Source organism: Erigeron canadensis, chromosome 2 (genome assembly GCF_010389155.1).
Source record: "Erigeron canadensis isolate Cc75 chromosome 2, C_canadensis_v1, whole genome shotgun sequence".
Taxonomy (NCBI): Eukaryota; Viridiplantae; Streptophyta; class Magnoliopsida; order Asterales; family Asteraceae; genus Erigeron; species Erigeron canadensis.
The window spans coordinates 26,597,502-26,619,874 of NC_057762.1; the positions used below are offsets into that span (position 1 = coordinate 26,597,502).

The 22,373-nt window shown below is 34.3% G+C and overlaps 3 protein-coding genes across 3 annotated transcripts; 2 read left to right on the forward strand and 1 right to left on the reverse strand.

Annotated features, from left to right (window-relative positions):
- Window positions 1–1,361: 1,361 nt before the first annotated feature.
- Window positions 1,362–9,794, reverse strand: LOC122589682 (DNA (cytosine-5)-methyltransferase DRM2-like). Its single transcript, XM_043762006.1, has 9 exons — window positions 9,735–9,794; window positions 9,511–9,651; window positions 6,885–6,984; window positions 6,759–6,805; window positions 5,959–6,108; window positions 4,959–5,055; window positions 4,770–4,855; window positions 3,407–4,138; window positions 1,362–1,949 (listed from the first exon to the last, which is right to left on the reverse strand). The coding sequence occupies exons 1-9, from the start codon at window positions 9,735–9,737 to the stop codon at window positions 1,515–1,517; spliced, it is 1,791 nt and encodes a 596-aa protein (XP_043617941.1). The 5' UTR covers window positions 9,738–9,794; the 3' UTR covers window positions 1,362–1,514.
- Window positions 9,795–15,643: 5,849 nt separating this feature from the next.
- Window positions 15,644–19,232, forward strand: LOC122589092 (dolichyl-phosphate beta-glucosyltransferase-like). Its single transcript, XM_043761336.1, has 10 exons — window positions 15,644–15,839; window positions 15,943–15,991; window positions 16,221–16,327; window positions 16,801–16,846; window positions 16,947–17,081; window positions 17,202–17,291; window positions 17,826–17,936; window positions 18,015–18,098; window positions 18,258–18,322; window positions 18,815–19,232. The coding sequence occupies exons 1-10, from the start codon at window positions 15,751–15,753 to the stop codon at window positions 19,008–19,010; spliced, it is 972 nt and encodes a 323-aa protein (XP_043617271.1). The 5' UTR covers window positions 15,644–15,750; the 3' UTR covers window positions 19,011–19,232.
- A 706-nt stretch (window positions 19,233–19,938) lies between these two features.
- Window positions 19,939–21,779, forward strand: LOC122590306 (epsin-3-like). Its single transcript, XM_043762629.1, has 4 exons — window positions 19,939–20,110; window positions 20,213–20,335; window positions 20,408–20,569; window positions 21,371–21,779. The coding sequence occupies exons 1-4, from the start codon at window positions 20,004–20,006 to the stop codon at window positions 21,675–21,677; spliced, it is 699 nt and encodes a 232-aa protein (XP_043618564.1). The 5' UTR covers window positions 19,939–20,003; the 3' UTR covers window positions 21,678–21,779.
- The last annotated feature ends 594 nt before the right edge of the window (window positions 21,780–22,373 follow it).

Genomic DNA, 22,373 nt, shown 5'->3' on the forward strand with positions numbered 1-22,373 from the left:
TCTTGCAATCTCATGCTTCCCGCATTTACTTGCACCATCAATAAGGATATTATACACAACAACATCCGAATTTAATTTGCATTACCTACCAACTTGAACAAATAAAGAGTGTCTTCTACCTTATGGTTGTTGCAGAGACCGTCTAAAATAATTCTATAAGTGCATTCATCCGGGATTTGGCCTAGTGCTTGCATCTCATCAAAGATTTTGCATGCATCTTTACATCGCTTAGCCTTAAACAATCCCTGTATCAGGGTATTGTAAGCGACTGTATTGGGTTTTTACACATTATCATCCTCATCCTTAAAGTGTTAACTATTTTCTTGTTTTTTTTTTTTTTTCGGTTTACAGGCAAACATACCCCTCCTAACCCGACAACGGATAATCGGTTGTCTAGACCGGATCCCGCTACCTCTTTTCTAGCAAACCTCACAGGTTCCCCTGAGTACAGCTAGAGTAGAGCAACAGTACTTTCTTGTTTCTACCTAATCTCTCAAAACGATTTAAGAGTTAAAATATAAAAAGTTGAATTATTTAGTTACGAGAGAAAAAAAAAAAGGGAAAGAGAGAAACAAGCTCGAACCCAATAAAACACAACCAACTCTGCTAGACTGGACTTGGTGACTTGATTAGTCCACTTTACTATTTACAAAAATATTAATTAAATTTTTTTTTTTTTTTAAGTTTCGATCCAGCCGTGTTGGAGACAATTTTAACCAGATATTTTCTGGACTTCCAACCCCCTCCTCATAGAAAATTCTTTTGAGATGAGAACCCCAAAACTCGAAACTTGAGACCTTGGGTTCTAAACCTTTTAAATCAAAACATATGCAATTCCTTAACTCTATTTTTTGAATTTCAACTTTTAATTTTGTCACGTTTAATAACTTTATAATTAAAAAGACTTTTTAGAGGATTAATTAGGAAGATATATAATTTCCCTTATACTTAGTATATTATTCTCAAGGTCGTAAAAATTACTGAGGCGATCGAGTTCCTTAATAAGCTCTTGCACCGAATCGAGTCCGAGTTCTGAATCTTGATATAAACAAAATGGTGAAGTGTGAACCTCAACTAATATTATGATTACTTTTCGAGCTTTGTAGTATTATGTCATGATTTTTACGCAACTAAGCTTAAGGTTTTTAATATATATTTTAAATTTAAATTACATATAATTTCAAGAATAAGTATGTTTATATATTAATTTCCAATCCAGGTGCCTAAACAAAAAAACATGGGTATTTTAGTATATTCAGAATGTTTTTTTGGTGATACAAGATAATTTCTCTTTTATATATTTCCTTCATCAGTTTAGAACTTCAGATTATTCTACCGAATGCAATAGAAAGGTTCAGACATAAATTGAAAACAACATTATATTGAATAGATATAAGCGTCAAGCACAGCCAACTAACTATTGTTGTCCCTTATTATACATTTGACTAAGTTTAGGATACGAGGGTAACTAAAACAACATTGATTAGATATATACTTATAAACGTCAAGCACGGCTACTGTTGTCCCTTCATAATAAACTTGACTAAGTTTAGGATACGAGGGTATTGATAAAAGAGTGAAGAATGTTCACCTTGGAGTCCATCTCTGCTTACCCTATTACTTCCTGCAAGATTATTGCAGGGACTGCCACCAACAACAAGGTCAAACCCACCAAACGAACTCATGAATTGTTCAAGCAGGTCACCATTCAACTGTTGAACATCGGCTAAGTGAATTAGGTTGCCCTTTTGGTTGGTTTGTTCCCACCAACTTCTAACTATGTCGCGATTAACTTCAGAGATTTCAACCGACACAACATTTTTGAGAGGAATACCGAGTCTATGAAGAGCAACTTCAGCCCCACCAATGCCAGAGAAGAGTGACAACATGTTAAGACCATTTGGGAATATATCCTTGAGTACAGAAAGATGATATGCCACGGTATCGACCTACAATAAGAAAACATGATATAAACGTGTAATGTGAATTTAATTTAAGATTGTTACTGAAATATATGTAAACTTACTAATAGACGCCTAGACAGGGCAAATATAATCTAGTTATGTAGATGCGGTAATGGGTACACAAGTAACTTATTATACAGGTTCAAACAGCTTCGGTCCAATTGGGCCAAGTCGCTAGCACTTTGTTTGGTCAAATTTTTAGTTTTAGAGATGATTAACGTATCAAAAAATATAATCTGGATAACGTATCAACCTATTGGCATGTTTCCTTTGTATTGAAGTTTACAAAATTAACCTTTAGGACCTCTTGGAGAAGAATGCAACCTAGATCGACCTGTTTTTAGGTGAAAGGGCTGAAATGACCCCTCTGTGCCTATTTGAAGATAGATTAATTTGGGTCAATATTGACAGATAATAGGACAAAGCGGAAACCATTTTTTCTTCAATAGCCAAACAAAACAGATCAAGTGTTTGAAAAATCACCCAAATGTATGGTGTCTACAACCTCCTATGCCGTTTCATTATTGGAATATTATATGCAGTTTGTGTAAACCACATTTAATGTATTGTCATTTTATAAAAATTTTAAAAGGTCTGATCAGCCAAGCCAGTTTAGACACTTTACGGCATTACCTGACTTATCCTATCTAAAGTTTCCACCAAAGATGAAAGAAGAACATGAGTAATGTCACTAAGCAATTCTCCTGTAAAAGGTTAAGAATATAAATAGCTCATTTAACCCTCTTATTCCTGCTGTTTTTGTCATACATTGTCTCCCTCTTTAACTCTTATGTTCATTAATTCACCAGCTACCTCTTTTGTTAGCTCTCCTTTCCAAGTTACTAATAAAAGCTAATTAAGGTCAGAAGACAGAAGTCTATTGAAATTGATTTCCATATTCAAATCAAATATCATATTGTTAAATCAGAAAACACAAAACTAAAAAATAAATCGTTCCTTTAGTTGTACTTTGCAACCTTTGTTATAGAGTTTGTACGAGTATCAACTTTGGCCTTTCACCGAATGAGTTTCTATTGAATGTAATGTTAATAATAACATGTCTAAACCTCAAAACTCACACACACATCCAGCCGTGGATTGTAGTATTAAGTAAAAATGGGTGGCAGGATCCACAGATTTTTTTTTTTGAAAAAGTCAATATGAATATTCTTTACAACGGGTCAACCGGGCCACATTGACACGTTAACACTTTTTGGTCTGTTCAGTTTTATTTCCAACACTTAACTGTCATTGATTGTTGTCAAAAACCATCATTGCAATAATAGTTGCCTACATATTTGAACCAAACGAAATAGAAGATTTTATGCATTAAAAAACTTCGGATGACTTAAAGCCAATTGACCCATATGACCTATTTAAGAGGTTAACAAAACACAACCCAAATCAGCCCATTAATTAAAAAAAATGCACCTAAATATTACCTGAAATGAGTTCCCTAAGGATTTGTATCTGTCTGTCCGACTAATACCTCCTCCTCTTGTATGGTTTCTCGGAAATCCCAACAACATTTCCACTTCATCTGGCTCTAATGGCGCCAACTTGTTCTTCCCAACCCATACTAGATTCCACCTTCGGCATTGCTCGATAACACACTTCTGCACATCAAGAGGTGGTTCATGATCATCTCTACACTTTTCTAGAGCCTTGCGGATCCCATCTGTCAATTTGGCACTGCCAATACCCGTTTGCAAGCAGTTAAGCTTTGTCCGCTTATCCCATTGTGGCCACCACCTTTTTGTTAATGGTAGTGCATCATTTATAGTGCGAGGAGGAAGAGGAAGAAGCGGAAATCTGTTATTGATTGGAAGATTGTGAATATATCCTCTTTTCCTTGCAGCAGCGCAAAAATATTTCGAATCAACAAACTCAGGTTCAACATCATATAGGAAACGAGAAATTGTATCCCATACACCCTTTGGAGCTAAGGCGACGTTCTCGTAGTAGAAGAAAGGTGGCCCAATGGCTTCATCGGGAAGCATTCTATGAGTTACCACAAGACTATGGGTTGGGGTTCCAAACCCGATCATTGGGTTTGGAAGACGAATCACTTCGTCTTCTTCGGTTAGCATACCCTTGCGCTTCTTTGTTTTCCGCATCGCTAGCTCGTATAACTTCCGTTTTTTAAGCCCCTCGTTAAGTGATAGTTTGGGTTTCTGCAGAACAGATGTGAAATGAAAGAAATAAATTACATTTCCAATTTGGCAGTAAATATTATAGGTGACAAAATGGGTGATCAGAAGAGTTAGATAAGGTAGATATGGGTTCAGTTTTTAAACATGTTATCAGGTCAGACTATCAAATATCTACAAACAATTTTAGGTCAATATTGTGAATCCATGAATCTACAAACAATTTTAGGTCAATATTGTGAATCCATGAATCATTTTAAAAACAATTTTAGGTCAGTATTTTGGGTCAATTTAACGAGACCCAATTCATCCCATACTAACAAGGCAACAAATACCGACCTCTTTTGACCTGTTCCCCAACCTGCCTGAGCCACCCATTATGCCACCTCTAGATGTGCACATGAATACATATTGGCAAGTTTTAATCTGTTTTGAGAAGTTTCATTTCAGCTTTAAAAAAAATTATTTGCCTGTTTGTCCAATAATTACTTATATTTAATCTAAACTAAGCCAAACTTAACATGAATGGTAAAGATTTGCCCCTATAAAATATGTTAAATGGAATTCAAATTTAATGTTTTCGAAGAAAAGAATAAGAGTTTCGAAGCAGTTCCAGACGTCTAGTTTCGAAAAGTGAACTAGGAAGAAAGTAAACCTCTTCCTCAAAAAATATGTCGTCTGCCTTTGCCATTTGAGCAGCACGAATAAAATCAGTCAGTTCTAATATTGAGGCTTCTGGACCTGCAATATTAGTAAAGTTAAAATTGTTTGCTTTATCTGATTAAAAAATTCTTCACCGAAATTAAAATGGGTTCACTTTAAGAATACAAAAACATATGCTTACATCTATCCATAGCTGCTGAAGCCTCTTCTATAGAATACCCCATATTTGCTAAGGATAGTAAGATCTTATCATATTTAGGTAAGGAACTGGTAATTTCCTGCACAATATATTTCAATGTACAGGTTCTTTGACAATTTCAAAAAGCATTTTAAACTAAAACCTATGGAAACAAGACTAATAAGCATATATTAAACACACCAAGCATTAGTGATCACAATCTGATTAATAGTTATAACAATCTGATCTTAAGCGGAGCCAAATCTGTCATAATTAACAAGCAAAATGGATATGCTGTGACGTGTGAGCATGCATGGCCAATCCCATAAACTCACTGGCGCAGCTTAATAGGGGCAGGAGGGGGCGCCCGACCCCCCGAAATTTTTTGCGATGTAAGGGGTATATAGTTTTCGTGTAGAAAATTTTCAATATACTTGGTTTCGACCCCTCATTTTATCGTTAGGGAAAAAGAAAATTAGATCCCGACCCCCCACTGAAAATTTAAAGTTTCGCCACTACATAAACTATGACCGTAATTTCTACTAGTTCACATAAAATCTATTTCTACCACAGTACGGGAAAACAATGTGTGTGTGTGTGTGTGTGTGTGTGAGAGAGAGAGAGAGAGAGAATTATGTTGCCAAAACAGAAGAGGTTGCATATTCCAACCATACACTTGTAAATGAGTCAATTCAGCTTTTGTTTTATCCCTAACAACTAACAAGTTGAACGCATTTAGAGTTACCCAAAAAATACTGTTAATACATAAAAGCTCCAACATCATTTAATTGGAACTTTTTATTATTATTGTAGCAATATAATTTGTGTAACCGTATTGGATAGTAATTATCTATGTTATTCTGAATTCTTGGACAAAAAGTGTTTCAGGTTAAGCAAAGTTGGTCCAGTCCGTTACAGAGCTCTCCTGAAAATCCCATTTTGCCGCCGTTAAAACACAAAAGAAAAAGGATTAAGCACGAATAAACTGCATGAATTTACTTACATCGATTTCGCTATCAGACCCACTGAGAGGCTCGGAAAGATCATCAAGAAAGTTGTCATCATAGTCGGAAGACAACTGACCAACACCATTATCTATAGAATGTTGTTGCTGAGGAACTGAGTTGAGTTCATCGGGAGACTCTTCAAGAGCCTGCAATACACCAATCAAACATTATCTAATTCAGACTACAAATTCTTTTGTGTAAAGTAGGCTAAAAAGTTTTGACTTGATGAAAGAAGATCTTTATATACGTTTAGGGGCTGTTTAGTTGTAAAAAAACAAGATGAGTACCCGCGCAATGCGGTGGCGGTGGCGGCCACGGGTAGTGCTAGTGGCGGTGGTGGTAACGATGAGGTTATTAATCTAAAAGTAATTAATGTAAATGGTAGTGTAGTCATTTTATGGTTAAGGGATATATCTTTTGTAAATAACTTTATTAAGAATATTATAAAGATATTAGGTGGAAATATTTAAATTAATAAATAAAAAAAATGGATAGTTTTAATAAATATGAGCGTAAAATATTTTAGGGGTATATTAGGTAAATTTAGTGTGTGAGTTAAGAATGCGTTAAAAATTAAGGGTATTTTGGGTATTTTAAAGGTGAGTATAGATAAAGATATAGATATAAATAGATAGATATAGATATGTCATCTTTTCCACAAGTTTTGAAGGAAACTTGAAAAACCGAAAACATGTTCAAATTGAACTTTTAATCTGGAACAAGTTTCAAAAATTTCCAGTATTTTTCGAAAGTTGTAATCAAAAGAAATATAAATAATGTTAAAATATGTACTTACCTTATATGTAAGTAGAGATTCGACTATTAATTCTGTATTGGTCTCCTCTACACACGATAAAGAACAAATAAGTAAAGCATGTTATATTGAATAAACTTCAAATTAAGTGATTAATCTATAATATACCATTCTCTTTGATTGCTTTTGCGATCATTTGTTCAGAGAATCCCATCCCTAAGAGATCCTGAACCAACTTGGAATTTAAAGGACCTGCTGATGAACTCGCCTTAAGACGAAAAATGAGAAAGTTAGTTGCAATTCAACAATCCAAGTTATGCAACTATAATATTATAGCCAGAGACGATTTTTTTTAGATATAATGGCAAGGGAGAAACACGTAAATATAGTATCCAAAATTACAAATCAACTAATTATATAACACAAAACATAAATTTTTTACATTTCTTGACCACTGTAAAGGTGTAGGTGGCAATTTCAACCCATTTCTTGACCACCATATTATATTGGTAACACGTCAGAAAAAGCACTACTAAAAAATTAAGCTAGAAAGGAGACTCATCAAAGAGTTTAGAAGTCTCCCATCATGTAATATTCTAGTCTTTACAAACTCCTAAATTGCATAACTTTCAATAGTAAATGACATTGAAAAATGTTTAAAAGGTTTTTATGGCATACTGGAGATTCTGCAAAAGAGAAAGCAAGGGTTGCATGGAAGGTTGTCTGCAGGCCTAAAGATCAAGGTGGTTGCGGATAAAGGATATGTAAAAGTGGAATGAAGTACTACTAGTAAGTCAATTTTGGAAGATGCTAGAAAATGAAGACTCTTTGGGCTAAATGGTTGAATGTGTAAATTAAAAATACAGAAGTATTTGGGAAACCAGGGTAGATAAAACAAATAGTTGGGGATGGAAAACTATAACAGATTGACAGAAGTAAAGGATTTGATAAAGCAACATGTGTCTTTGGTATTGATGATGGGAAGCAGGTCTCCATGTGGATAAATGATGCCAGAGTTAATGATGGTCTCAAAGTGGATACAATTATTATTAATGGTGATTGGATTTGGCCTCAGAATGGCTTGATGAGTACCCTGTACTCGGGAACACAGAGGTTCCTAATAACCAGAATGGAAAAGCAGGATAGGAAAGCAGATAAAGTAATGTGGATAACAATAACTGATCAGAAAGTGGAGTTCTCTGCTAAGCACGCATGGATTGACATCAGAGTTGATTAGCCAGATGTTGAATGGAAGAATGTTGTGTGGTATAGTTAGTTTATCATATGGTTGGCTGTTCAACGAAAAGTGATGACACGTGATAAGATGGCTAACTGGCATGACATTGGAAATTTAAAGTGTTCTTATTGTAAAAGTGTTGCAGATAGTCATGGACACTTTTTATTTCATTGCACTTATACCAAACATGTTTGGAATTGTTTGAGAAAGACCTACAAATTGGGTAATGTGGATAGTTTTCGTGAATGTTATGGCTGGTCAGAAAGAGAATAATAATATAGGAGTGGTGGTAATAAGCTTGTCCTGGCTGCTGTTGTGCATTGCATTTGCCATGAAAGGAATTTAAGGATTTACTAGTATCGAGAAAGGAATAAGGAGACACTATGCAAGATTATTGTGACTACTGGCTGGAATTATCAGATAATCAAGTTCAAAATGCCAATCCAAATGGCTTTTGAGTTCTGTTTTGATGGTGATGCAATCTATGTAAACTAAGTAGGTAGATCTAGCATTTAACTTGAAATGGAGAAACCATTGTAGCTGTGAAAATTTTCTCATGAAATGTGGTTTCTATTAAATTTCTAATGTTCTGGAGTTGTTGACTTTAAACTATAATCGTTTGATCTACAAACAAATTTTTTTAGTTGCTTTGTAAATTTTTGTAAAGCTCTACAACCTTTCAAGTAATGTAATTTATTTGGTGAAAATGTGAATATATATTAGCTCAAAACAAATAAATGTTACAAAGGAATCAGAAGCCCATGGACAATGCCCACGCCTTATCAATTCTGCAATATTACTAGTGCATTCTAAATCCAACTCACTCATCTCAGATACCAATCCAAAAAGTCAATTCAAATAGCAATTAGTGCATTATCCACCCATTTGAGATCCCATGGATTAGCAATACTAATCACATTTCTTGCCTTTCTGACTCTTAAAGAGTTAAAGACATTCATTGCTCCTAACACTAATAGTGTTAGAATGTCGTTAATGTCTTTCTGAGGTAGATAATGCACTAATTGCTATTCGAATTGACATTTTGGATTGGTATTTGAAATCAGTGAATTGACGCAGAGTGCAATTGTAGTATTGCATAATTGATAAGGTGTGGGCATGTCGATGGCCTTCTGATTCCTTTGTAACATCTATTTGTTTTGAGCTAATACATATTCACATTTTCACCAAAAAATAATGCATTACTTGAAAGGTTGTAGAGCTTTATAAAAATTTACAAAACAACTAATAAAATTTGTTTGTGGGTCAAAGTCAGCAACTCCAAAGCATTAGAAATTCAACCCAAAACCACATTTCTCAAGAGGATTTTCACAGCTACGATGTTTTCTCCGTTTCAAATTATATGCTAGATGTACCCACTTAGCGTACATGAATTGCATCACGCAAAAGCCATTTGGATTTGCGTTTTGAACTTGGTTATCCGAAAATTCCAGCCAGTAGTCACAATAATCTGTTACTAATTATTAACGGGTCAAATAATGAGTTTCATGCTAGCGACGACCCTGCAAGAAACAATTATTAGTAGTAGAGATCATATACCTCCCCATTAGTAACAACTGCTTCAGCATTTGGAGCTACAACATTTGCACAAGATGATGGGACGATGCCCCCCTGAATTTCAAGTTCATCTTCAGTATCCCAATCAATATCGCCATAGTCACCATCAGAAGCATTTCCATCCTATACATAGGAAATCACATAAACCAAAGGATAATTAACAAACACTACACGAGACGGTATGAAAAAGAAGTAGAGTACCATACCATATCTCTGTAACCTTTAGTCTAGCAAAAGCAACACTAGCTCTCTCAATCTGTTAAAAGAAAGTATTTACCGAAAAAATAGTAAACCCTGTACAACAAACAATCATTTCATGTATTGGGTGTCACTTGATTGCAACCGCCACCCCCCGGCCCACGACCACCGTTGCTATCTTATGCTGATGAAATTTCTTTTAAATGGCCCTTGCCGTCGGAGGGAGCTCTTTTAGGTAGGTATTGGGTGTCACTTAACTTTACGATTTTTACCTAGTAATAGTTACCATTCACGTTCCAATAATCACTTGGAAGAAACACACATCCAATAATCCAAACACCACAAATATGCTTCGTTGACTATTTTAGCATTACGACTTCAAATTATATATGTGTGTATATTATATTATTGATGATCATGATCATGATTCAGTAGAACAACAAAATGTATCTATATCAGTGGGTCTGAAATAGTCGTCAAATTCATGAATATAGGTTAAAATCAACCAACCAATTAGGCAAAAACTAATTTTACCAGTTTTGAGACTAATTTCCGAAATGAACTTCATGCAAAACTCGAAAAACAGAAAATGAAACTGAAATTGAAGATAAAATTTAAAAGAGGAAATAAAATAACCTATTACTACACGTGTGAATGCTAATAATGATTCTCGCGGATATTAAATTCTTTTTTTAACGGCTCATTCTCTCAAATATAACCACCGATAATAGCATGTTTGAAGATTGGTGAAAGTGGTAAGTGAAAGGGAGGTGAAAGAGGTGAATGGTTAAAGTACGAGGGGAAGATGGCATATGAAAAGGAAAATGTGTGATTGAGAATTCTACCAATTTGACTAGTAACTGAGATAATCCTTCCTATTGGATTAAAATCAAAGTTAGTTGGTATATTGTCTTAATTAAAAAAGTTATGACTTAATTAAAAATACTTAATTAAGTCATCAAAAGTGTTTGTTTTTTTAACTTATTAATAAACAAAAACAATAATATTAACTTAATCCATACTAGAAATTATATAACTTTTCAATCACTTTATCAATTCAGTCACTTAGAGTGGACGGAGTGGAGTGGGCACCAAACTGGTACCGGTCCGGTACCTAAGGGAACACCGCCCGTGGTACCGGTACCAGTTGGGTGGTGAGCAAAATGGGAAGAGCCGTCAACTTTGTGAACGTTATATCTGAACGTTGGCTATTTTTTTTTAAACCAGCCTACCATTTCCATCGATATATATATATATATAATATAAAGTTGCAAAATAAACATTGAGAAAGACGAGGTCAATAGAGCAGCCAAAGATTCCAAATTGATAAGGTTTTTATATATATTTACATTTTATACCCTGAAGTTTTAAACTATTTATTAAATTTAGCCAAAAATTTTTTCTTTTGTTTTTACTATTAATTTTCTTTTGTTTTACTTTTTATTTATTTTTTCTTTTGTTTTATTTTATTGTATTAGTTTTAATATTGTACATGTTTTAATTTATTAGATAAAAGTTTTAATTATTACACCTAGGGATGGAAACGAGCCGAGTCGAGTCGAGTTTCAGTATATTTAGGCTTGTTTGTTTATTTATTACTCGAATCGAGCTCGAGCTCGTATAAATATTCAAAATTGAGCTCGAGCTCAAGCTCGACTTGACTCATTAGTGTTCGAGCTCGAGCTCGAAGCTCGTATATATAGTTATTTAAATACTTGTGGGATTAACTTAGTTCAAGTTTCGTTTTCATGTTTAGTAGGTGGAGCTCAATTCGAGCTCAAGCTTGAAGCTCGTATATATAGTTATTTGAATACTTGTAGGATTAACTTAGTTCGAGTTTCGTTTTCATGTTTAGGAGCCAGAGCTCAAGCTCGATTAGCTCGTATTATAGAGCGGTACATGTTACCATTAAACATTTATCGATCCTCATTCGTGTATACTCAGAGCTTTGATCAGATAACTATGAATAGAAACAGTCTATTAAAATGACTAATATTGAAATAAGTTAATTACTTTATACATATAGTTATATGTTATCTTTATAGAAAGAACTTTGGACAAAATCAAGTATATGATATTCGTTTTCGTTAGGATACCTAATATGTATTAGTTATCAAATATGTTACCATCAAACATTTTATCGATCCTAATTCGTGTATAATTGAAACTTTGATTACATTACTATGAAAATGAACCATTAAAATAATCACTATTGAAATAACGTTATTCAAAGCATACATGTAGTATATGTTATCATTATAGGTCAACCTTTAGACTATTTATATTTAGGGCTAATTGCATGGGAAGTACTTGTACTTTGACACTTTTGTTATTACGAGGCTCGTACAAAAAAAGTTGCTTTTAAAGGGTGTTGAAACGGATAATATTACTTTTGTGGGACCGCGATCAAAAACTGCTTTCGTGTCCAGTATTTAGCCGGGTTTTTTTTTCTTTTATTTCATCTGCCAACTTAATTTCCACATGGATTATATTATTTTAAATACATATATATACATAACCCTAAATTCTATAACCCACATCCACCACCATCTACATTTAGATTACAAGCCCAGTAGGATATGCTAACAACCAAAACAAAAATCATGACCTATAATCTATCAATCATTAATCCAGAAACATCATGCAAAAAATTGCACCTTCAGTATGTTTTACACCTTGTGGGCCAATCGCTTGTTACACCACCGCCGCCACTTTTGGCCGGAATATGGTTTCTTTTTCTCCGGCCACACACAAACCATCAGTGAAGATCTGCAACATCCATAAAATCTAAGTAAATTTCTTTGTTCTTGGATAACTTTTTTTTTATTCAAAGTTTTTCTAATGCACACCTTGTGTTTTGGATAGCCGGAAGTTGCAAGCAATTGGTTTAGATCTACGTTTTCCGATGACATTTTCCGGTTGAGATCTACATTTTTCGTGAAGAGTGGGTGTTTCTAATGTTTTCCAACGAATAAGATTCATCAAAGGTTTTTTTTTTTATGGAAAATGATTCAGGTGCTATGTGACTTGATTTATGCCAATGATGTTACACGAACGAAAAATTTGTTTAAAAGTATACATGTTTTGTACCATGATTTGCCGTACAGAGTGCAAAGAAATTAGAAAAAGTACACCAAACAGTTTGATTTATTGAAATCAAAGAATTCATCACAGTTGGATCTAATTCGAGAAGAGTGGGTGTTTCCAATTCGTATGTAGTAATCATAACATATTTGTGCAGGAAAGTTCTGATTGTTTCTATATAGCTACAAATTCAATATACTGTTCGAATTTAAAGTGAAGATGATACATTCTTTTATCCATCATGTGCAGAATGCATTGTATTGTTATTATTTAGTTTATTTATATATAGATGAAATGATATTTGATATACGCATCGTTGTATTGCTTTCAATTCAATATAAGATAAATTTTAATTTCATTCTTTGTGTTTCACCGGAGAAAGAACATTGTCGGAAAAATAGGTGTCACCGGGAAATATTATGTAAAGACGAAGAAAATGACATGGCATACTAGTTGGTAACTTACGTGGCGTGATTGTGATTATGTGACATTACAAATCAGATATTCACTAAAATAGAAATTCAAAAGTGACTGGCTACTTGTATGAAGCCCCACTAAAGATATTTTAGCCGGTTTCACGCCCTTTAAAAGCAATTTTTTTGGTACGAGCCTCACAATAACAAAAGTGTCAAAATACCGGTATTTCCTATGCAATTAGCCCTAATTTTTATTTAATTTTATCTTGTTTTTGTATTGTTTATTATTTAAGTATAGTTGTACATTTATTTATTAAATACTTTTTAAGATTATAAAATAAAAGTTTTTAATCTAAAATAAAAAAAATGATGATGTGGAAGAGAGAGGTTGAATGTGGAAAGGATGAGTTGGAGTTAAAAAGAGGAGAGAGAATGCATGTAGGAAGATGTGACAGTTATAACTAAAATGCATGTAGTAAATTTAGGTAATAATGAACAGGGGATGGTCTTTCATAAAAGCTTTTTTAATAGCTTGAAGTTTGATAAAGTACAATAGGTAGCAATTCAAAAGGTTTTCTTCATGGTAGAAGCTAGGGATGTGCAAATGGCTCGACCCGGCCCGACCCGCGACCCGCGAATGCATGAAAATCAAAACCGTGACCCGGCCCGTGAAGGTCCGGGCCGGTTCGGTTCGGGTCAGGTATGGGCGGGTTATGGGTTTCCTTCACTTTTTTTCGGTTTTTGCCTTCACCCGACCCCGCCGGCCCGACCCGCGTGACCCGTGACCCACGAAAACCACAAATGTGTGACCCGTGACCGGGCCCGTTTGGGCTTCGGGCGGGTCGGGTCGGGCACGGGTCAACGGTTTTTTTGCTCATCCCTAGTAGATGCTCTAACACTGTGTTCTTGAGTTATTTGAAAGAAAGAAAATAAAAGAACACAAAGGATTGCAAAATAAGTTGTGTACTTGAGTTTAACTTAAGGATGGAAATGAATGAAAGGGAAGGAGTTGGAAGGATTTTTTAGTTGATTTTGTTTAAAAAAGTTTCTCCTCATTTTTGGGGTGATTTGGAAGGAAGATATAATGATTTCTAATCATTTCATTTCCTTTATAATTTAAACAGTTAATTACAGTTTTCGTCCCTGTGGTTTGTATCAACTTTCATATATCATCCCTGAAACCACGAAATTACGAGTTTCATCCTTGGGTATGGAATTCTGTCAACAACTTTAGTCCACGGCCCAAACAGACGTTAAGTTGGTGGTCACGTGAGACGCACACTGAGGGTAAATTAGTCATTTTGTTGGTTACTGGACTAAAAGTGTAATTAACCCTTTGTAATATAGATTTTTCTGAAACAAAATTTGAGAAGAAAAAAAAAACACATTTTAACAACAAATTTTTTTTTCCGGAACTTCAAATTCAAAATCTCTTACTAAATCATAAAAAACCATCAAAGTTAATAACATAATAGTTTTAAGACTATATGACAAAAAAAAGTTATAAGATGTTCGACATCTACAAAGATTCCATCAGATAAATAATGAATACAAAATACATTTTTCTATCTACATTTATTTACATATCAAATAACAAAACAAATGAATAAGAAAGTTGTAACTGTAACTGTAGTCGGATCTGGTGCTGGTGGTGCCGACAGTGATGAGACTGTGGTGAGTAGACCCGGTGTCAGATCTGGATGACTGGACGGTCATAGATCTGTTGTTTTTGAAAGTTTTTGTTTTGTTGTTGATTTCTAGATTCTAGATATGGATATGTGGGGAGTTCTAAATATATGATTTTACGGTTATGATTTAGATGTGTATGTGTGAGGAGTTCACTTTTATGGGTTTTTCATGATTTTATGGTTATGATTTCATGTATGTATATGTAGTGGTGGTGGTTGAAATGGTTGTGAGGTGGTGATTAATAGAAGGGATGGATTTTTAAAGAGAGTGGGAGAGAGGAGAAATGAAGATGGTGATTGTCTTGTTGTTTCCTCAAAAGATCAAAATTATGTATATTATTAGATAAAGGTAGAAGAGATTGGGGAATGGATGTTGAAGATCTGGTGTATATAAGAGTTTGATGATGCTGATAGATTGATGGATACAGACGCATATGATAGACCATTAGATACAGATCCATATTACAATAGTTAATTACACTTTTAGTCCAGTAACCAACAAAATGACTAATTTACCTTTAGTGTGCGTCTCACGTGACCACCAACTTAACGTCCGTTTGGGCCGTGGACTAAAATTGTTGACAGAATTCCATACCCAAGGATGAAACGCGTAATTTCGTGGTCTCAGGGATGATATGTGAAAGTTGATACAAACCACAGGGACGAAAATTGTAATTCACTCTAATTTAAACTCAAGAAGTAAGAAAACAAAAAAGAGAAACAAGTCAACACCACCCACCTGGTTCTTTGTAGTCACCTGAGTCCGGAGATTATATTCACCAGAAACTCGTCTCTAATGTTATAGGTTGGTGTAATAAGCAGAAACTGAGAGAGATATGGAATTATTACTAATGATTATCGGATTATTATTATTAGGTTTAGTTGTTTCCAATATCTTCTTCACTAGAAGACGCTTCATCCTTCCGTATGTTTGCTTCCTTTTTTCCAATTACTTTTCATCTATCCGTACACATTTATATTTATATGTATGTATATGTATAACTCTTCTTTTTTTTTTTTGTTCTCAGGCAATTGGAATCTCAGCCTATCTTTGAAGATCCAAATTCTCTTAAACAGGTTAACCTTATACATCTATACATACACATTTATATATGTATATGTACTGGTTGTAATAAATCCTGACTCGTTGTAATTCTGTCAATTTTATCTTTGGTATCCGAATGGAAAATAATCTTTGTAAATGCAGGTCATTAAGGTTGTGCAGTGTGAAACATTTTTAAGGTTTTTCTGGGATTAAGTATCCGATTTGCAGCTTACTTTAGTTGTTAAATTGATTTGGTCGCAGGTTGAATGCCCGAATATCAATGACCCTGCACAAAAGTATATTTCATTGATTATTCCTGCCTACAATGAAGAGGATAGATTGCCCGCAGCTCTTGATGAGACTATCAAGTGAGTGATGCAAATATGTTTTTCATTAGTAGCATGGTTTTTTAGTAACCGCTAAAATTATAACGTGAATAGTATAACTATTTCGTGTCTTGAAATTAAAGTTTTCCTAGGGAACCCCTTTTCGTTTTGCTTTTAAAACTGTTGTATTTCATTTTCTTTTCGTTTATTTTATCATAAAACTCTTTTTCAATGTAACATTGTCACTTAGATTATGTGTTTGCAAGAAAAATATCACAGCTCCCAAGAATGTGATTTTTTAGTGGGACGGAGGAAGTAGTAATATCTTAGAAACGTGTACTGTTATTGTTGTAGTTTAATTACCATTTGGGGCCAACAAGATTCTCCTCTACTGTTTTTAAAAGAAAACCCGGTTTGACATTATTGACCCTGAGGACTAAGATATTGTAGTTGGTTTTGACAGAGGAAAGGACATACTTGAAATTGATTTCTAATTTTGCATCTTGTATGTATAGTTATCTTCAACAACGTTCTAGGAAGAACCAATCATTTTCATATGAGGTATTTTGCGACTCTTTTGGTGATATCTAATTCACAGTTCTCCTCATGTTAAGTATTGAAATACGAATATGAAAGTTTTGTTTGAATGGATGTTGAATAGGTGATAATTGTTGATGATGGAAGTAAAGACGGAACAAAACGAGTAGCGTTTGATTTTGTGAGGAAATATAAAGTAGACAATGTCAGAGTTATTCTCCAAAGAAAGAATCAGGGCAAAGGAGAAGCAATAAGAAAAGTGAGTCTATTTTATACGAGCTTGTTTTATCGTTAGTTTTTAGCTATTACCTTGTTTGTGTTTATTCATCACTACGACTGATCTAAGCTCTTGACTTATGCGAAAGCATTGCAAAAACAGGGGATGCTACATTCAAGGGGGCAACTACTTCTTATGCTGGATGCTGATGGAGCAACAAAAATTGATGACCTAGAAAAGCTTGAAAATCAGGTTGGTATCAGTATCCAGGAATGATAGCAAATGTTGTATTGGTTGAGCATGTCCATTATAGGGGACAAAATGGACAGGCGGGTTTTTTGGGTAATAGGTCAAAGCTGGTCTTTATAAGTTTTGCTATGGGTCAGATTTCATTGTGTTGTCACAAACACTTTCTTTCAGAAAGATTGTTATGTTTATTAATCTTGCTTGTGAACTCTTAAGTTTGATTGATAATTTTACGTTATATTAATAGTTACTAATATTTTTGTTTTTTTATAACAATGATTTAGGAGTTTTATGCGTTAAAAGAACATTTTCAGTGACTTCCAAAGTTCCAATTGACCCATTTCTTCTTTGGCTAACCTTTTTTATTTGACTTGATAGAGGAAAATGGGAATTTGTCAACTTATTCAGAACTCAGAAGTAAACGGGTCTAACTTGCCACCTTTAAGATATCATAATTACAGTACTTACAACCATTAGAAGTATGATATGATATATCTGGAGTAATGAGCTAATGGCAGTTCAATGGTCAATTTCTTTTAGATTCTTGCATTTGCCAAACAAGCAGATGGTGATTCAGTTGAACGAATTGGTGATGTCCCGGTTGTGGCATTTGGTTCTCGTGCTCATCTTGAAAAGAAAGCATTGGCTACAGTAAGTACCTTGTGTTAATCTATTTATTTTGGTTGTCGTATGTTTATTCCCTGTAAACAAATCCACTTGATGCTCCAGAGGAAATGGTACCGGAACTTTTTGATGAAAGGCTTCCATCTCGTGGTCCTCTTAGCTGTTGGTCGTAGCGTTCGTGATACACAGGCAGCTTCTTATTCATATGCTTCATTTGTAGTTTTATATTTTCTTTTCAAAACTCATTATACATTGATACGATACTAAGCTGATAAAAACATATGTTTCTCTAGTTTTATTTGTCTGCTGTATTGATAATGGTACGGCATTTTTTTTTATGTATGGCAGTGTGGATTTAAGATGTTCACTAGAGCTGCTGCAAGGAAGCTTTTCACTAATATTCGTTTGAAAAGGTAAGAAATCCATAGATAGCCTAACTACTCATGCCATGTCCAATGCAATATCCATTTTATTGGAGGTGGCAATTTTGACTCATTTACTTATGAGGGTCGATTTGAGTTATGTATTAGTACCTTTAATGGATCAAACATGCAAACCAACGCATGTATCAAAAAACTTTTACTTCGAATGAAATGCATCGATATGTGCTGAAGTTTAAAACCTTCTAAATCTTTTTACTCAACACATCACATAATAAGATCCATGTAATCATATTCCACACACTAAAAAGTTATAGAAAAGTATTGAAATATCATGACACAAGATTCTATCGAATTTGGACTCATTCCATAAGTATGTTATTCGACCTATCCTGCTTTCTGGCCCGCTCAATTTGTCAGATCTACGTTTTATGATGCCTCTGCAAGATGTTCCCTGTTTCTCTAAGATATGCATTTGATCTTCATCTTCTTTATAATTTAACCAAAGTTGATAAGTTAATGCAGATGGTGCTTCGACGTGGAGTTGGTATACTTATGTAAATATTTCAAAATCCCCATATCTGTAATATCAGTGAACTGGTCTGAAATCCCAGGATCAAAGCTTAGCCCACTAAGCATTCTTAACATGTTGTGGGAGCTGGCTATCATGTCAATTGGTTATAGAACTGGTGTTTGGAAGATAAACACTCAAGCATTATGATTTGAAAGAGATTATTTATCTGACGATGATTAGTGCTATTCAATGCGTTTTTGGTCGGCCATGGATGAAAGAAACTTGGTTATAATCTTCTAGATGGGTACAGTTGTAGCTTTAAAAAAAACACTATGTAGAGTGGATTCTGAAAGGTTTTGTTGTTTTAAACATATCAACTGTTATGACAGCTATCCTAGTTAAGTTTTAACTTGATGTTCTAAAAACAAACCTGTGCTTTACTTTCTTTATGGGGAAAATCTATTATGATGTTAACAGGAGCCGAGTTATATACTGCCAACAGTATATAATCTATCCCCTACTTTATGATGTCCCATAGCCAACAAAAACATGTGTAAAAGGGGTGCATTTTGACGAATGCTATTAACAAGCAAATGCAAAGCAGGAAGGTATAAAATATACCTTAATTTGTTGTGTTGAATGTCTTTGTTCATTAATCTGAATTTATATATTTGTTTGTTAGAAAATAATGAAATCAATTGATGCGCAATCTTGTCGATGAAGCATGTGTGCATTTCTACATGACGAAAGATGGAATCAACTTGACTAGTAACGAGACACCTTCGTGGTACTTACGTACTAACAGAAAGGAGCCGTAAAAGAGCATTTTATTTAACAGATAATTAGCAAACAAAATTGACCAAAATCACCTTTTTAACATATGTACCTGAAGACAGGCATAATAAGCCAAAACCTAACATCATCAATTAGCTTTATAAATGTTGAATGCCTCAAAACCTGACTTTAATCCGTAGTTTCTTTGTTTCAAACTCAACATTTGTCATTTTTATTACATCAGCCAAATCCACTTCTTATCTATTCTATGTTTTATAGTGGAGTAGTTGTAAATTATTTGTAGTTTAGGCATATTCAACTCACAAACCTTTTACTAATCACCTCATTAATTATGATTTTGTACCAAAATGCTATTTATAAAACTTAAAAGACCAACAAGGCAACAAGCACGAAAAAACGACAGATATGGGTTCTCCTTCCTTCCAAGACCTCAAGAAACAAGCTTCTTTCTTCTTGAAAGAGAAGATCAAAACTGCGCGATTGGCCTTGACTGATGTTACACCTGCAGAATTGTGAGCTTGTTTTTATGTTTTTACATTAGAACACATACGATGAGTACTTTTTAATTTAAGATGCATATGGTAAGTGTTTTGTCTTTTTTTTTTAATATGAAGATTGACTGAAGAAGCAACAGATGAAGATGCATTGCCACCCGACACTCGTACCATGGGATTGATATCGCGTGCAGCCTTTGAAGTTGATGATTATTGGAGAATTGTTGATATTCTTCACAGAAGGTGTCAAATCTTAGTTTGCATTAAAATGATTGATTTATCTATTGAATACCTAAGTTTTGATGGGTGTTTTAGGTTGTGGAAGTTTGATAAAGAGAATTGGAAAGGGTCTTATAAGGCTCTTGTTTTATTAGATTACTTACTCACACATGGTCCACAAAGAGTTTCTGAAGAATTTCAATGCGATAAAGAGGTCATCAAGGAGATGAGTTTCTTTCAGCATATTGATCAACATAGGTATGCAAATTTTTAGGTTTTTATTACCAATAAATCATTGTTCTTGTATACATGTCATACATGATGGTAGCCTAGTGGTCAGAGACATAGTATAAAAGAGTTGAGAGTTCAAATCCCACCTCATATGTCTTTAATCATAGTGTTACGTGATTTACCTTCCTCATATTGCCGGCTGGTGAGGGCCAATAATGTGTCACTTATTCATTGTATACATACATAAGAAAACATAATTAGCCATGGGACTAGGAAGTTCCTACCCATTTACCTTTTTTTACACAAGAACATTATTAGCCATCACACGTGGTCTTTCTTGCTCAATATATTTCGTTCTTGCAAAGTCTATTGGTTTTTAATATCATCGATTGATAATAACTTCTGCCACAAAAGTGCAGTAGAATGATCCTCAAATTGAGCATTCCAAATAAGAAAAAAACAGCCCAAGTGAAAAAAGAGAGAACGAATTTTCACAATGTTAAGGAAAAGTACATACAAAGGGTCCCCCATCTTTGAACTGGTAGCAAATTGAAAAGCCAACTCTTTTATCAGTTTATGTACTCTGTAAAGAAGGTGCTCATAGCGAGTAAGTTAGAGGTAGGCAAATGGATGGGGAAAGCGGGGTTAAATAATGGGTCAAAATGGGTAAATTCGACTAAATGATCTCTACAGTATATTTACAATATATTAATCTATCTATTTCAATAAATATTTTTCTAAAACACGGCCAAAATTGATTGAGTCATTCACAAATTAATGCCTCGAAATTTACGCCTCTAAACTAAAGTTTCTTTGAGAAAAATGCAGCTTCAATTGGGGAGCAAGGGTAAGAGAGAAATCAGAGAGGATTTTGAACATGCTTTCAGAAGACCGCTCATTCTTTAAACAAGAGAGGCATAGAGCTCGTAAGCTTTCAAGTGGGATAAAAGGTTTTGGTAGCTTTACTCACAGAAATGTCGGTAATAGGTTTACAGAATCAAGATCCCAGATATGTCTCACAGGTAATTACAACAGCCATCGAGCCGAATACAAAAAGGACAGGGATTTGGAATTTCTATACCACCCTTTGTGCGAGGGTGAGAATGAAAATAGAGTCTCTCTCCTTTCTACTTAGGTATGCAAGGCAATACATTCAGTTTTCTTGGTGTAAAGACAGATAGACATTATGGATATTTAGCATACTCTTGTGCAATATACTCATTAAACGGTAGAGATAGACACTTTTGATGATGTTTGGCATCTATTTACTTTTGTAAGTCTAATGTGTTTCATTAGGAAATTGAGTCATGTCATTAGAAAGTTTGGCACAATCCTAACTTCTGATGATAATGTTAGGTTTAAAAATTCCAGGTAGCTTTTAGAACTCATTTAGGTAAATATCTTAAAATAGCAAAGAAAGGTTAAAGAAACAGCCATAAAAATACTCGTACTAGTTAGGCTGCATTTATCAAAGTAAAAGACTTGTAACCTAAATTGGATCACTCTCTGATTATTCATTAAGCTAAGAAACAACTTAAATAAACTGTCAAGATTGCTTGACTTAGGAAAGTCAAAAGAATCCAGATCATGCACCCACTATCTCCATTCAAAATCCCATTAACATGTACAATCTGGATTTGATAGATAGCAGTTGTAAAGATAAAAAAGATACTACTAGTTGGCATACCTTTTGATTAAATTATACAGCAATAATACCTCACAACTACCCAACAAAGTCCCCATCATTTTACTAAAGCTTAAAGCAAAATGCAACATTTCATCATCACTTCATATAAGTTGGGAGTTCACTTTTTCATCATGGTATCTTAAA

Bases quoted from the DNA above. Each gene is read 5' to 3' on its own strand.
- LOC122589092 (XM_043761336.1), top strand. From the start codon at position 15,751: ATGGAATTATTACTAATGATTATCGGATTATTATTATTAGGTTTAGTT. The intron at 15,992-16,220 runs GTTAACCTTATA...ATTTGGTCGCAG, and splicing joins ATCCAAATTCTCTTAAACAG to GTTGAATGCCCGAATATCAA. The intron at 16,328-16,800 runs GTGAGTGATGCA...TTGTATGTATAG, and splicing joins GCTCTTGATGAGACTATCAA to TTATCTTCAACAACGTTCTA.
- LOC122590306 (XM_043762629.1), top strand. From the start codon at position 20,004: ATGGGTTCTCCTTCCTTCCAAGACCTCAAGAAACAAGCTTCTTTCTTC. The intron at 20,336-20,407 runs GTGTCAAATCTT...TGGGTGTTTTAG, and splicing joins GTTGATATTCTTCACAGAAG to GTTGTGGAAGTTTGATAAAG. The intron at 20,570-21,370 runs GTATGCAAATTT...AGAAAAATGCAG, and splicing joins CAGCATATTGATCAACATAG to CTTCAATTGGGGAGCAAGGG.
- LOC122589682 (XM_043762006.1), bottom strand. The intron at 6,985-9,510 runs GTATATGATCTC...TTTCGTCTTAAG, and splicing joins CAGTTGTTACTAATGGGGAG to GCGAGTTCATCAGCAGGTCC. The intron at 4,856-4,958 runs GTAAGCATATGT...CTAATATTGCAG, and splicing joins TTCAGCAGCTATGGATAGAT to GTCCAGAAGCCTCAATATTA.